This window comes from Aplidium turbinatum, chromosome 2, assembly GCF_918807975.1.
Source record: "Aplidium turbinatum chromosome 2, kaAplTurb1.1, whole genome shotgun sequence".
Classification (NCBI taxonomy): domain Eukaryota; kingdom Metazoa; phylum Chordata; class Ascidiacea; order Aplousobranchia; family Polyclinidae; genus Aplidium; species Aplidium turbinatum.
In genome coordinates, this window is record NC_137473.1 from 18,290,849 (window position 1) to 18,306,454 (window position 15,606).

A 15,606-nucleotide genomic window follows, 5' to 3' on the forward strand; every position below is an offset into this window, starting at 1 on the left:
AACACCAAAAGTTGCTTTCCGTGGTAACGCAGCCTAGCCATGCTTCCGGTTCGCTTCAAGCTTCCCAACCAAACTGGGAGAATCTACTTCAACGTCTGACCAGTAGGCTACTCATCCGAGCTCGTTCATTCAACGATTAGTCTTCTCCAGTAAATAACAATATAATCGCATGTAGTGTAGCCTACCTTTTTTACACAAATAAATTGAGCCTTTGCTCCAAATTTTTATTCATATTTTGTCTCCCACAAAAACATAAATTTTCCTAAGTTGTTAAGCTTTTCTTCTTTGTGGGAAACAGTATGTTTATCCTCTCTGCCGAAGGGCTGACCGGGTATTAGAGTCAAACGTAGCCTACCTGTGCTACGGTTGCATGAAAGAGACGTGAGCGCTGCCCGTCTGTCAAATTACTGTCGGTTCCAGCTACAACACATGACAGGCCTCCAGCCAGTCGTGGCCGACCTTTTTGCGTTGAGAAAAGTTAAGTCTGTCTCTCTGGCCCGCTCCGCCACTCTATGTTTTGCGAACGAGTTGCATAAAGTTTTCGATCCACATTCGTCTTTCACATGCACCTTCACTCCCCAGCCTGGCCCTCGCGACCTAAGCTGGTGGACCTTTCTCTCGGGTGCATTGCCACCCTAAAATCACGCTGCTTCCCGCCGTCGAGGGTGTGGCAGGCCGGTTCTCTGCTGTAAAGTCGCTGACCTGGCAATGTTTATTGTACTCTTTTTGCCGTGTGATTTATTTGTACCAGTGCGCTGTCCATGCTAATAAAACAGTTGAGCATCGTGTGGCGATTTGATAAGGTAGCCTACTCAGGGCCGTTGAGAGGATAGTTTGGGCCCGGTACCAATGAGATTCTACACCTTCAAGCTAAGACACTTCTATAAAATAATAAAAATAAAACACTACTGTATATTCAATATATTCAAAGGATACGCGGTAGGTTCTTCAAGTTTCCGGGCCACGTGGAAAGATTACGGGCCCCTAAAAGCATCCCGGGCCCGGGTCCAAAAGTACCTTATGGACACCCCTGTCAACGTTACTGAGCTTACTACATTAGTAAACAAAAGTGGGGCCATATTAAACATTTTTAATGAATCAATCTTTGCTGAATCATTTCTATAAAGACAAGTTGATTACTGAAAATCTATGGTAGGTTCATTTGTGACCTGCCGGCCAGTGGTTCGCCATTCTTGTTATTTCGGCTACGATACTTGCAAAAACATTACAGGAGGTTGTTTCAAATTATAATATATGCGTTGCAATGGGTTTAAACGTGATTTTCTCCTCAAGAACATAATAAGAAATTTACCTATTTGTAATAGCCACAAGGCAGTCAAAATGTTTTGATAAAAACTTATGCAAATATACACTATAATCAACTCTTTTGACGTTCAAACCTATTTCATAAACTCATTGAGATTTTCTTCACCGATAAGGTTTTATTAGGACACGCCGAACATGTTTGACAGATAGAAACCTATCAGCTTATCATAAAAAGTTGTAGAGTGTAGATACTGTAACGATTTTTTTTCGCAAAAAGAAATGCGATTTGAAATAGCCTGCGTGTAAATGAAATTTTTTACCAAGGAATTTAATTCGAAACGAAATCTGATACAGTTTGTATCAAAATTAGGCTTAGTACTTGTTCAAAAAAGTAGCCTTATTTAATATGCATTGCGGATGTCTTTCAATAAACGTATTCGAAAACATGATGGTTGAAAACAAAGTTTTAAATGTTAACTTCAAACTGTGATTTGCCTCATAGAGAAAACAAGCAACTCGTTTTGAATGAAAATACTGAGGTCTACTTTCTTAAAAAATAATAAATTCTATGCAAGCACTTCAAGCTGAAAAAATTTCAGCGGTAGAAAAGCTGTTTTGACAAGTGGTTTACTGGTACTTACTTAGATTGCATTTCAATGGAAATGCTAATAAATTGCAATAATACAGCTGTCGACTTACGACTATAACATTTAAAAAGAGAAACGTATTTTTAGAAAAGAATAAAAATTTACTAGATTTTTTGTGTCAGAAAGAAAATAAAAGTAGAAACTAAGAAGTGCTGCAGACTAGCTCTTTGAACAGCAGCAGCTGATGTGGACGTCGTAGAAATCTCTGTCGGGTTTTGTTTTTGATGTTGCAGATTTCCAGGAAAGTCTTTTAAGTCTCTGTCTGCCATGAATGTTGTCGTCTCTATCACAGAATTTGCTTCTATTTTTATATCATCTGGCCCTTCTGTTAAAGAAACAGGTATGAACCTTGTTTCTTTTTCTTTCGGCTTCATCGTTGTTTGCACAGAGCTTCTTGAATCACTTTCCTCATCCCACAAGTTCGGCAATTTGCAATCCACTGTGATGTATTTTAAAGAGTTTCTATGATCTTCCGTGTCTTCAAGCACCGGCGCCTCTTGATTAATTGCATCAGCTGCAAAAGCATGAGGATATTGATTCACTTCTTTCTCCTCTTCACTGAGATGTCGGATGAAGAGAAAATAACGATGCTTCAATTCAACTTTAGTCTGAAAAATATTTCAAGCTTATTTCATTGATTTCGCAGAAATTTTGTACAGATATATTTTGTAACATAGATAGAATGACAGAAACACTTGACTTTACGCTACAGTCAACTGAGTAGCCCACAGTAGCCTATTTTTGAAAACTATCTGGAGGAAATAATGTCAGTGATTCGAAGCCTCGTTACAAAAGTATGTCATACTGCCATTGTTAAACTTCCAACTAAGCTTCTCAGTCTGCTGATAAAGACTCCGCAATCAGTTACGATTCAAGTAGCCTACAGTTTCTTACTGTTTTTGTAAACTTTAAGTGAGACATATTATGAGATACGAGAATAGACATATGATACAGTATGGACAGAACTCATGTCACAAACGATCCTCCAATGGAATGAATATTTTTTCAGACTGCAAAGATATTTTACTACCGTATCTGCAATTTTAAGGCTTAAACATGTCTTGATGACGTCTGGGAAGATGCTCGACAATTCGCCATCAAATAACCCGGCAAATCGACATGTCACAGTGGGCCTCTTATAAGAATAGGTCAGTTACCATTTCATTTACAACTGACTTGTTGTTTAAAATCAAGACTTTATGAATTAGAACTGATTTATCACCATAGATCTACGTAAATACCATTCTCACAATTGACATTTGTAGAATTAGCACAGGTACGGTATTCTGCAACAGGTTGGTCAGAACAAAATACAAAAACATAAATTTTGATTGAAATACCAAGTTATAATGTGAATCGAATTTATGTTTTTGCAATTAATCTCCTTAACACGTTGCCATCAGTCCAACAAATGAACGAAATAGAAAAGTTCAATTCTCGTGTTGGTTAGAAAATATTAGGCTACTTTATTTTTGACTGGATTCAGTGATGCAGCAAGATTGCTGTACAAGGTGAGAACAACAATTTGCCTGAAGCAAAGTAACTAGTTCAGCTGCATAACATGAACGTTGTTGAAATTTTACATGTTTTTTCTTTCATTAGGCTAGGCCTACAAACATGCTTCAAATTTTGGTTGACTGTTGGTAAACATTGTTTCGAACTATAATTGGTTACAAAAAATAAAATAAAACTCGCAAGTGTAGTTGGCTAATATCGACAACTTTGAAAACCTAATAATTTGTCTAAAATTTCGACGGTAGGCTAATTGAATCTCATTACTTTATCACATGACTGTAACTTTAGACTTTAATTTAAAACATGTAAAGATGGCCATTGGAGCCGCGTTGAAAATGCTATGCACTGCAATTTGTGATATGGGTATAGAGTCTATAGCCTACTAGGCTATAGACTAAACGACATAACTGAGCATTATTAAGTAATGTAGTAAATGGAGGTTCTCACTTTCAAAATACTTGTATTACCGTCCATAGTCGATAAAATGAAACATGTCAAGGCCTGGTGAATGGATCAGACTTTAATGCATAATGAAATAGGCTAGCCTATATAGAAAACATAGGAGCAAGACGGTTAGAACGCCTAGTTGCTCTAATAAAAAAAATTGAGGCCTAAAGCCTAAAATGCAGATACTAAACTCATGTTCACTAAACAAACATTTCGCAAACTCTACTGTTTTCATCTTCAGCGCTATAGGCCTAATAGGCCTAGCACTAATTTATAGCAGTGAGGATGAAGGCGGTTGGCCTATAGTTTTCGAAACGTTTGTTTGTTGAACATAAGTTTAGTATTTACATTTTAGGCTCTTTATTTTTTAATAAGACATGGAAAACACTTTCCTGTTTTTATTTTTTAGGCTTAATTCACGTGTTATAGGCCTACTTACATTTACACAGCGTCCTGGTGCAGATCCCAACTCAGTGACGTTGAACAACAGTTTGTATTCCTCAAGATCGCCAACTCTCTCGTCTGTGATTTCTTTTAGACCAGTCACAAACTTTTCTTCATTCTTCAAAGGACAAAGCATACGGAACTCTGCAGTTATGATATTGAACGATGGGTCAAGGGAACGCCAAGGGTAAATTTGAACAGCCTAAAAAGTACGACATCAACGTTAGATATTCAATGTAAAGTATCATTTAAACCTGTTTGAGGCTTATGCACGATGTTAAAAGATTTAAATTAAGTGCTCTGGAGTAAGGAAGCCAATTTTGTGTCCACCTTCAGGCATAGCATAAAATATCTTGACAAAAACAAAAATGTGCTCTTTAAGGGTATCGAACTCATGTATTTTCGAGGCTTGTCAAGAAACTATCGCTAAGTCACGCCACCGGCAATATATTCTTAGTGGTATTGTTATTATAATTTAAATAAAATCATAAATACTTTGATTTATTAGGCCTCATGGCGGCCTTATATTATGAAGTGCACCACGAGTGAACCTATTTATTGCTGATATTAAAAGATCACCTGTCAAAGCAAGAATTAAAATACAAGTGAACATATTTTTAATCTATTGTTTCGCTCTACGTCACATCTTGTATTTTTTGTTAAAGATTGCATGGAAGAAACTTGTGTTTGTGCTCTGCAGCGGGCTTAGCCTGTATACAAATAAGCTTAAATCAAATATAGTTATTACTCCCTAAACCCTTCAGACTGTTTCACTCTAAAAGGAGGATCATCAGAAGGTCCTTATTCAAACAGAAAAGGTTTTAGAGAGCAATAACTATATTTGATTTAATTCGCTCTGCTTGGCTATTTGCTTGGCATTGAGCAGTTTTTATAGCATTAATAGTATTTACTGTTTATAAATAAGCTTACATACTTATCACATATACATACAAATGCCACTAAATCGTCAGTGACCATTTAACTAAACGGTGTGGCAGTCCAGCGAAAAATGTCAGGCAGTCGTCGGCAAATCATTTCTTTTCCACATCGATTTAACGTTTGCAGACGCTCAATCAATGCCAACAGAGCTGATTCTTATTTTTCATGCTTAATTTTAGCTGAAATAATTCGGAGTTTAATTGAACGAAATTTCATTTTGTGATGGGGAAGCGTCTCAAACTTGCGAATTAAAAAATGCACTAATTTCCATAACCAAGCGTCGGAACGAGAAAGTAGGGTAAGGCTTGCACTACAAGTAGTAAGCTAATACGGTATCCGAAAGATGACCAGGTTTTAGTGTAGGCTATAACACATCTTAAGAACAGCTTTCCATTTATAGGCATGTACTGGATAGAATAATTCGCAGAAAATAACACTTCAACCAGAAAAAAATTCATTCCATCTACATTATTTCAAAGGCTACGTGTGCATCTGCCATTCTAACCGCTTACAGGCCTATACAAGCATAAGAAATTTTGGAGAAATTGTTTCCACAATAAACCAGCCACAAAATGAAGCGAGGTAGACATTAACAATGTTTTCCTGCTTTTGATAGAAGAAACAATAATTAGCCTAATGATTTATTCTGTGTCCTTACTGCGACATTTTGCAAACGTATCTTTTATCTATTTTGAGTTCATGTTACACCTACAATCATGTAATTAATTTTTTAATCAGTTATTCCAAAACCGGTTGGCAAAGTTCTTGAAAATAAGTAATTGCGATTACTTTTATTGCATTGAACAGTCAAAGAAAGCTGTTAAATACTTTAGAAAGGTTATAATTATGTACGGTAATACTGTACAGTATTTATTCTTTAACTGCGTATATATTTGTTTTTATAAAACAAGTTGCATATTACTGATATTAGTATCAGTAAAACGTCAGGATTTTATATATATTTTGAGGCATTAACTTGATCAGCTTCTTTTTGAGTGTTTGTATGTTTATTGCTCCCGTTTACAACTTGTCCAAGTAGGCCTATATGTTAGGGAAAATTGTCAATAAGAAATGTTGAGAAAATTGTCAAAAAGAAATTTACTGTTTCCTAGTCATGACTTACTTCAGCGTAAATAATTGTTTCTGCTTGTTGTGCTCTCTCTTCAACCGACTGTGGCTTGTTCTTTGTGTCTGAGCAGCAATTTGTAAGCTTGTAGCTCCATATGAGCAAAATCAAATATATTAAATTGTTCATATTTATCAATAACTTTTCTGACTCTGTAATTCGTGACTGTAATTTAAATCGGTTGTTGAAGCCTATCGATTAATCTTCATACTGAAAACTTCTTTTGAGGTCTCGTCTTGTCTTAGTGGTTAACAGCGGAGGTTTTTAGTGCAGATATGGTTCTTCACTAAGATTAAGAATAGGCTACTGAATAGCGTAACCTTTTGTTTAAGTTGAAATGCTTCAATTTTAACTATTTATATTTGTTTCATTGTTGTTCTGTGAACAAACAAAACAAATAACGCAAACTGCATTACCATAACCTTATCTCTTGTTTGTAGGCACTATTTTTTATGAGGCCTCATTTTTTCTCAGTTCAGCAGGTCATAGCACTAAGAAGGGCCCTGGGGATTTCTCTTTAGAGCAGCTTAGCGTATTGTTCAATGTTCATGAGAGAGAGAAATTAAAGGTTATGGTCGAAAGGGGACCACTTTGCAATCTACGGCATAGCCTACCTTTAAGTATCCTGCCAAAGACACAATCACATTCTCTTAGGCGGTGTCGAACTAGCTCCCCATCGAGCGTCGAACCAGAGTCTCAACTACGCAGCTGGTGTTATGCTGGCCTATGCTATAACAAATGATATATTGCTTCAAGTCATACAATTCAAGGTATCCGGTCGTATTTCAGGAGACTAACTGTTGTCAAAAAAGCCTCAGGGTATGAGTGGCATTTACGTGAAGTTCTTACTCGAAAAAGAGTGATGTGATACCTTGTAAAATATTTAAAACACGACTGCAAAAGATCAAAAGATGCTTCTGAGATTTTGTTAACTATGTTTGCATCATTTTATTTTCTCACAATTCCTCAAACAGCAATTTCGAGTCACACAAAGGTCATCCGGCATCAACCTATTGGTTATAGCTACTTATTATAGCTGTGAAAGAATGTTGTGAATAGTTGTGATAGTATGTGATAGTTGTGAATAGTATGATAGTTGTGAATATTTGTGAACCATCAAAGCAATTTCATCGTTTAGATAAATACAGTTTCTAACTTTTCAAATCATGTATTGATAAAAGTCTGATTTTTTTTTTCGAAAATTTTGTCGTGAACAAATTATATTGCTGACGTACAAGAAACACAAACTAAATTGTACAGTACTGTAGTTTGATTTGTTTCAGAAATACTGTGGTAATAAATAATATTGATCGTGATAATTAAGGTTTCAAAACACAGCGGTTTGCATTGTTTTGCTTTAACTTTCATAATTAAAGCTAATTAGTTAAAATTATTTTTTATCTGTTAATTACAAATTACTTGAATTACTCTAATTAGCCAAAATTTACATTTCGTTTTTCTTCTTTTTTTCAACTATAAATATTTCACCACATTTAGATTTATTTTGTTCTGACGACAGCTCTTGAAGGAATTCAGACAAATAACTGCAGCTTTGAGCATAGCCGTACGAGCCAGGGGAGCAAGGGGGGCAGCTGCCCCCCTGTTGTTTCAAAACATCGCGAATTTGGGCAAAATCTTGCAATTATTAGGGCAAACATTGCTATGAAAAAGCGACAAAATTGCATGAATTAAGAAAAGCTATAAATTAATATCTTTTAGCCTACCTATCAAACTAAGTAGCCTACAGTCTTTTATTAGCACAAGAAATGTGCCGCAAAATTTTCATTTAGCACACCCATATTGATGTATTGTATTGCATGGTGATCAAACTGTAGTAGGCCTACGAAATGCATTTAACCAACTGCATCATGCCAATTTGGGCAGCCACCTAAATTATGTTTCTAATACTTTTGTGAAACTGCACAAATCAAAACGCAAAATTTGCTATATAGCTAATTTTATTAATATTCACAAATGCATCGTGTTGATTTGGGCAGCTGAAAACATGAAATTATCTGATGGAACTGATTAGTCTGTTTATGCAACTACCCAAATTAGCGTGAGGCAGTTTCCACAAAATGAACAAATTGATTAATTTTTCCCATTTACATAACTATATCGTTTAGATTTGGGCAACAAAAAATATGAAATTATCTGATCATAGTCTATTTATAAAACTGCCCAAATTGGCATGATGCAGTTGCCTCGGCATCAAAATTTACAAAGTCTTTAATTTTTTTCATAGAATTCATAAATGCATCATCTTGATTTGGGCAACTACAAATTATAAATTTATATAAATCTGGTGAAAACTTTTGTAAAACAATTCGGGTGGAGAGGTTACAGTAGGCCTACTTTTTCAACCATAAACGGACATAGCTATAAGCAACACTACAACATTTAACACAAAAATGTTATACCTGTTAAATGTATAGCCTAATGTTAATGTTGTGGTGTTGCTTAGCTTTGTTTGGTTACTTTTATAAAACTACCCAAACTAAAATGATGCAGTTGCGCCCCAAAATAAAAAAATAAAATATTTAGTTTGTATATGCAACTGTGTCATGTTAATTTCACCAATATTTAAAATGCTACTGCTGAAATATATAATCTCAAACCAATCATATTATATTCATTTATTTCAAAGCTTTCTAAACTTAAAACCTGCCATGCAAGCTGGCAAAATATTTGCTTTGCAAGATCTTGTGTGAAACATGGCAGCTCCACTTATTTTCATTAATATCTTGACTTCTGTTCTGTGGAGACAGATCCAGTTGTTTGCATTAACTTGACCTGCTTTTTCTGGTTGCAAAAAAATGTTGGCAAGCTGCATGCGTATCTTCAAGGATGAATTCAGTTGTTCTATCTTGATTAAGCTACTTTGGTAAGAAATTCTAGCTAGCTGGTGATCTTGTTATGTTAATTTTTCACTGTGATCATGCACCGCATAGCTACATTATATTTGGACAATTTCTATAAAAGCGTGCAGATTTGGGAAAATTTACGTTCTGCCCCCCCCCCCCAAAATGGTTTGGTCTCGTACGGCTATGGCTTTGAGCAATGAGCATTGAGCAACCTTATATTTGCTATTTTCAAGTTCTGTGCGACCAAGCAACTTTATTTTAAGTGGCGGGGAAGGTTAATCGGCCTTTTTTCCAATCCAACTTTATCTCTGGTTTTAGAATACAACAGGACATTCTAAAACCTCTAGAAAATAAATTAAATTTCCGTCCAAAACCTCCCCCATACCCTGAAAATTACTTTTTGCGTTCAATTGCCTATAATATTGTATGGACGTCAATTTTTGTTTACGCCATTTAAAATTGAAATATTATTTTCTATTGTACTAAAACACATTAAATATGTTGCAAGACTTCCGTAAACATTTTTCTAATTTTAGTTTTATCGTAAAAAACAGAAAATGTAGTCACTTCGCTTTCGTGCCCATTCGCAAAGTAGTTATTTCGCTTTGTGCGCATGATTACGCGCATGCGCACAAAGCGTGAAATTGAAGTAAACAGTTTGTATGAAGCTGGTTCTATTTGAGCGGCCGTAAATTGATCAAAACCTATCTCAAAAAACTAGTTTTCAAAAAATGAAGTCGCTATATAGCTTGTTTTGTTATGATAACAGATTTAATAAATAAAACGTCTTTGGTTTTAGTCTGCAAAAATTTACTCTATATTTTTGATTCAAACCCTCATTCTGAGATCCTGCGTTCAATTCTTTTCCATCTAGCTGTCTATTTTAACTGCTGGTTTCAGTTTAATAACGTAGATTGACTTGCATTTGGTAGCCTATGCTTTGACTTGCCTTTGGTAGCCTATGCTTTTGCTGCAACAACCAATTGAAAACCTCAAGCTGATAACTGCTGCTCAAGATGCTTCTCAACAGACAGTTGTTGTAATGCATGGTTGTCGACGCGAGGTGGTTGTCGAGAAAGCTCTATCAAAAGAACACCAGACAATGCGCTAATCTTGAAGTGAACTTCTAGAAGGTCTTTTCTTAACTTCCCTTACAATGCACAGTATTGCACTCCAGGAAAGAAAAAGCAACATTAATGACTGAACCGTTTTTTCTTGAAGCCTACCGCGTTCCCCCGATCGTTTTTCCACAAGCCAAATATGGAAAGCTTTAGCACCACGGTTATTTGGTAATTTAGCTAGCTCAATACAAAATTCGAAACTGAAACTTTTTGAATCAAATTTTCAAACTGTTGAATTTACGAATGATCCAAATCATTGCGTAGTGCGACCAATACCAGTCAAAGAAGTAGAGAGTACAGTAAGTTACCGCACTAAATTGATAAATTCAAATGTAGCTTATTGTGAAGCTGTTGCCACACTAGTGTGACTTCGTTTGAGACTAGCCCACATATCTGCTATCTAGCGTCTAGCCTATCTTATCAAAGAAGATTTAAAGTTCTGCTCTGGGTTTTGGACGGAAGTTTCTTTTTTTCCAAAGGTCCTAAAATGTCCTGTAATATCCTAAAATCTGGGCTAAAGTTGAAATAAAAATTTCCTTCCACCACCTACTTTAAGTAGGGAAAATAAATCATAGCATAACCTAAGACATGTCTTGGAGAGACAAAACAAGACAAAGAGTTAGGTGTCTTTTGAGAACTTTCCTTCATAAAAATTCATTTCATTTTTACGCTTTGAAAGTCCCAAAGAAACGTCACTAACGCCATTCACTTTTTCTATATAGGCTCTCTCACAAGTCGAAGAACTATACGTCGCTTACATTCTCTGCCAATGACTTTTGGTCGCGTTCTGCGGAAAGCAACAACACGACTAAACCACAAGATTATTTGTATCTTAGCCTGAAGGTAAATAGGTTGGTGTAGAATGCAAAAGAGTGAACGGTTTTTAAAGTGTTAAGTAGGCTATTTGAAAAGTAACAAAAACTTAATGCACTCACTAATTTTTATTTATTTTCTGTGTTTTAAGTAAATTATTGTCTAGTGTATCATCACATTTTTCTCGTTATCGTTACAAGTAAAATTTCAGTAGAGTTCACATGTATGCTAAGTGTCAAATTAACCATTGCTACCTCATTTTCCGCTTGTTGGTGCTTCCAGTAATGACATAATTATCGCATTGTCTCAAAAAACTCAAGAAAATGTTCATATGAACCACCGACTACGTACTTAGTTGGTAATTACGGCCTTTCATGTGTAATTTAAACAGGGATTCATAGTATACTATTAACCCCTGAATTTAGACAAAAGGATCCTCATTTTTTCAACAAAACTTGCCAAAGGGAGCAGTTACTACCCTATACTACATAAGACATAGAACTTTTACTCGTGTCGAAAATATATGATATCGTAGGTCTATTCTTTGGTAATACACACAATTATAAAATTAACAAAGCTTTTGAAAAAACATAAATACAGTAGCCTAGTCTGCATGGAAGGCATTGTATTTAACTAACGAAATCAAATAATAAAGCTTTGGTAGAGAGTTTGCTTTGTTGAACCATAGAGAAATAAAACATAGTAACTTTAGCGGGTTTAGCATACTTTATTTCACACAAAATATAACATAATTAAATAAAATAAACTCAAACGTTTTCGACACGTACGTGTGTCCTCATCAGGAATTAAATCTGCAATACATAAAATGAAAAATCGTAAGATAAATTTGACTATGCACTGTAACTGTAACGACACTCTGGACTGAAAGCACAAACTGAACAAATGATACTAGAATGATTGCGAGTAAATTATGCGGTGGGAAACAGATCACGTGAGGTGTAGACTACAGGCATTGGACAAAACAATTAGAACACACACAAAAGGAACGATGAGCCACAGGCGAATAACTGCCGGTTGAGAGATGGATTGTTACGTTTGATTCCTAAGGCTTCCATGATCTTAGTCTGAAAATCAGATCTGCCTCGAGAGATGATTTTAAATTGGTCGATCGAGACATTGTCAGTGCACGTTTCACAATTTATCTTACGATTTTTCATTTTATGTATTGCAGATTTAATTCCTGATGAGGACACACGTACGTGTCGAAAACGTTTGAGTTTATTTTATTTAATTATGTTATATTTTGTGTGAAATAAAGTATGCTAAACCCGCTAAAGTTACTATGTTTTATTTCTCTATGAAATCAAATAACAACATTATCGTAATCATTTAAAATAGGAGCTTTCCCACCGTTGTAAAATGCTTGCCATTCATGCAAAATATATCGTAAAGCTGCTTAGGAATCAAACCTAGCCACATAGGCTACTATGAAAAAATTGCTTTGTAAATTCAATACGGTATAAAAAAATTTCTCAGCAATCATCATAATTATTGTGAAATAAATGATATAATTATCTGCTTGATTCTGCCAAGTTTTACTGCCACAAATACACGGCTAAAGTCAAAGGCAACCAGCTAACTAAAAATATCAACCATTAAGGCAAGATTTTGTGACAGTAAAATTAAGAAAATTGACATTTTTATAAGGAAACCTGCAGTAAAAAGTTGGATTTATCTCGAGCATTTCCAAATGCACTATTTTATATATGTGATTTATTTACATACAACGCCAATTGTTTCTATGTACTCTCTATTGAAAACCACGTTGCCGTGGGGAAAGTTGCTTGGCAATGTAATAGTAATTTGCATCTAATGCTGTAATAATTGGTTGGGACGATTCTATAATCGTTTTTAGGTTAATATTCAATGTAAGCCGATAATTAAAAATACAAGTTTATCTCAATCTTATCGCAATAAAAAAACACTTTCCTGATTACTTTTCCTTGTAGCACAATACTCGTGAAAATTGCTTAGTAACTAAAAGTTTATAAATTATAACCATACCAAAACCCTGAAAAATAAGTAATTAAGTTTGATGAAGCCGAAGTAACCAAAAATTTTAATAGGGTAAAAGCGAATCAGCAGTTGAAACGTAAAGAAAGTTGGCAAAGTTTATTGCTGTTTGGTTTCTTGCAAGGAAGCTATAGCTTTTATGGAACTTTATAGGCTATGATTTAACTTCAGTCCACTGCCGTATTTCGTTTTGGAAGCATACAATACAACAACTGATTGCATTGTTACAGTAAACCAACAACAGGGTTGTGACCCATTTTTCTGGACTAATGTTACTAAAAAACTTTAATTTTGAAAGCCTCCAATTTTTTCTAGGAAGTGGCTATTTTTCCACAATCAGGTGTTGCCAGAGTTAGGATTAAAGTTAGGAAGGGTTAAGGTAAGGGTAAGAGTTAGGAATAAAATTAAGATTTTGATCTTTGCTCAGGAATAATTTTTTTTTCCAAAATACAAGTTTTTGTTTTAAATAGCTCAACTTTTCTCAAATTAGGACAGAATTCCTTGTCTGGCAACACTATTGAGGCTATTATTACACTATGTAGTGTAAATATAGCCACAGCCTTTTTTCTACGTTTTCTGCTTTCACTGACTGGAACCTTCAATTATTATCTTTATCGAAATAAAGCGAAATGGGTTAAAAAACCTTTCTATTTTATCATCTTTTTGGTTGTAGCGTAGGCTACTTTAATATCACTAAGTAGACGATTAAAGGCTTTTTCTTAAAGGAGTGACTCTCCTTTAACAAATGAATCCGGTACAAATCGTTTGATGAAACAAAACAACACGCATAAATATATATTTTTAAAAAAACGCAGAAGGACATCTACTTTCTCTTGTGTGTTTATCGAAAAAATGCTTACACTCAAAGTCGATACTGGGTGATTCAAATAAAAGTATCTCATGACTTCGTCAATAATTCAACTTTGTTCTGATTTTAAAGTGACGCCTGAGCAATTAGCAAGATTAACGAATTAAAACTGGAAATTTCTCTATTGAATTCCACCAGCTCGCAGAATGCAATGTGATAAGTTCAGCTTGAATTTGGTTGATTACAACAGTGTTTGATGAGAAGCAAGTTGCTTCAAAAACACTTCATGGAGGGTTGTAACTTGCTTGTAATTGTTGATTTCAGACAACCGTCCATAAACAACAGATTAAAAAAGTGGACTAGATCTATTCAACCAAATTGCATACACTGGGCTGGGAGTGTTGTTTAAAAGTTGAAAAGATACTTTATTAAAGAAAATGTGATGAAAATACAGTGAGCCACAAATGATTAAGCGTATAGCCTATACATACAGTAATTAGCTACAAAAAATGTCGTAACTTGATCAAGCATTATTGTGATGTATTTGAAGAGTTTTGTCATGAATCAACCTTTTTAGAACACAATGCAGAGTTGCAATTAAGTTCATTTTTCTGGTTTTCATGCAACGTTTGCCATTACACATTGGGTTAGAAGTATACGTATCTGCTATAAAATTTTATCGTGACTTTTAGATTGTTTATCTCATTGCAAATTATTTTTTTGTCTTAAATCTTTACATCTTATGGTGTAAACTTCCTTTTACTAAATATGCTTTAACTTATTTCTATGTTAGAACTACGTCATACATTTTCCGTTTTGCTGTCTCCATCTGTTTCATGATCTTCTATGTTGCTGCAAACATACGTTTTTCTCTGAGATAGCCAAAAAGAAAACAATCACTTACAGTAGGTTGTTTCCAGAACTTGTGAAAAATCCTTTTTGTCATTGTCTTGGTTGTGGGCTATGCAAGATATCAGATAATTCCTAGCAACTTTAGATTAACCTTTAAGTTCTTCTGATAACCATCCCTAATGACCACATCGCTAAACATTGCAGGGCAGGGTGTGTCAAAAGTAATCGTGCACTGTCGTTTAGAATGACGCGAAACCTTTCATTGTCACATTTAGAAAATCACGGTAGTAGAAGATTAAATTTCTCAAGCGATTTTGAAAAATGTTATATATAGTCGCAATTTAAGTTCAAATCAAAATGTCATAACTTTTTCGCTTGAGTTATTAAAGGATTGCTTGACGTCAGGGCTTTTTTTTCTATATTACTTTATTTTATTGACTCTGTATTTTTAAAGATGTGCTAATGGGTAGTTGAACCAGGATTGCAAAGTTGCAAAAGAAACGCCTTGTTCGCTGGGCACCAGATTAATTCCTTCCATTGTTTCAGCGATGAGCCTACTTGTGTACCGTAGGCTACTATAAAACAGAGGCACCAAGAGGGGGAAAATCTGGCTATCTTCTTCAGCCTACTGCACAGTGCACAAGACAGTAAAAGAAAAACGTGTAATTATCATTGTTGAAGGATTCACTTTGTGATTACTTATAGCGATAAATTTTCGACATCATTGTTT

The 15,606-nt window shown here is 35.0% G+C and overlaps 1 protein-coding gene across 1 annotated transcript; it reads right to left on the reverse strand.

The window, feature by feature from the left end:
• Window positions 1-730: 730 nt before the first annotated feature.
• Window positions 731-6,524, reverse strand: LOC145765344 (uncharacterized). Its single transcript, XM_082577147.1, has 3 exons — window positions 6,382-6,524; window positions 4,315-4,521; window positions 731-2,521 (listed from the first exon to the last, which is right to left on the reverse strand). The coding sequence occupies exons 1-3, from the start codon at window positions 6,511-6,513 to the stop codon at window positions 2,018-2,020; spliced, it is 843 nt and encodes a 280-aa protein (XP_082433273.1). The 5' UTR covers window positions 6,514-6,524; the 3' UTR covers window positions 731-2,017.
• Window positions 6,525-15,606: the final 9,082 nt, after the last annotated feature.

Coding starts and splice junctions, on each gene's coding strand:
- LOC145765344 (XM_082577147.1), bottom strand. CDS start 6,513: ATGAACAATTTAATATATTTGATTTTGCTCATATGGAGCTACAAGCTT. Junction 4,522..6,381: donor AAACAATTATTTACGCTGAA/GTAAGTCATGAC, acceptor CGTACTTTTTAG/GCTGTTCAAATTTACCCTTG. Junction 2,522..4,314: donor CACCAGGACGCTGTGTAAAT/GTAAGTAGGCCT, acceptor AATATTTTTCAG/ACTAAAGTTGAATTGAAGCA.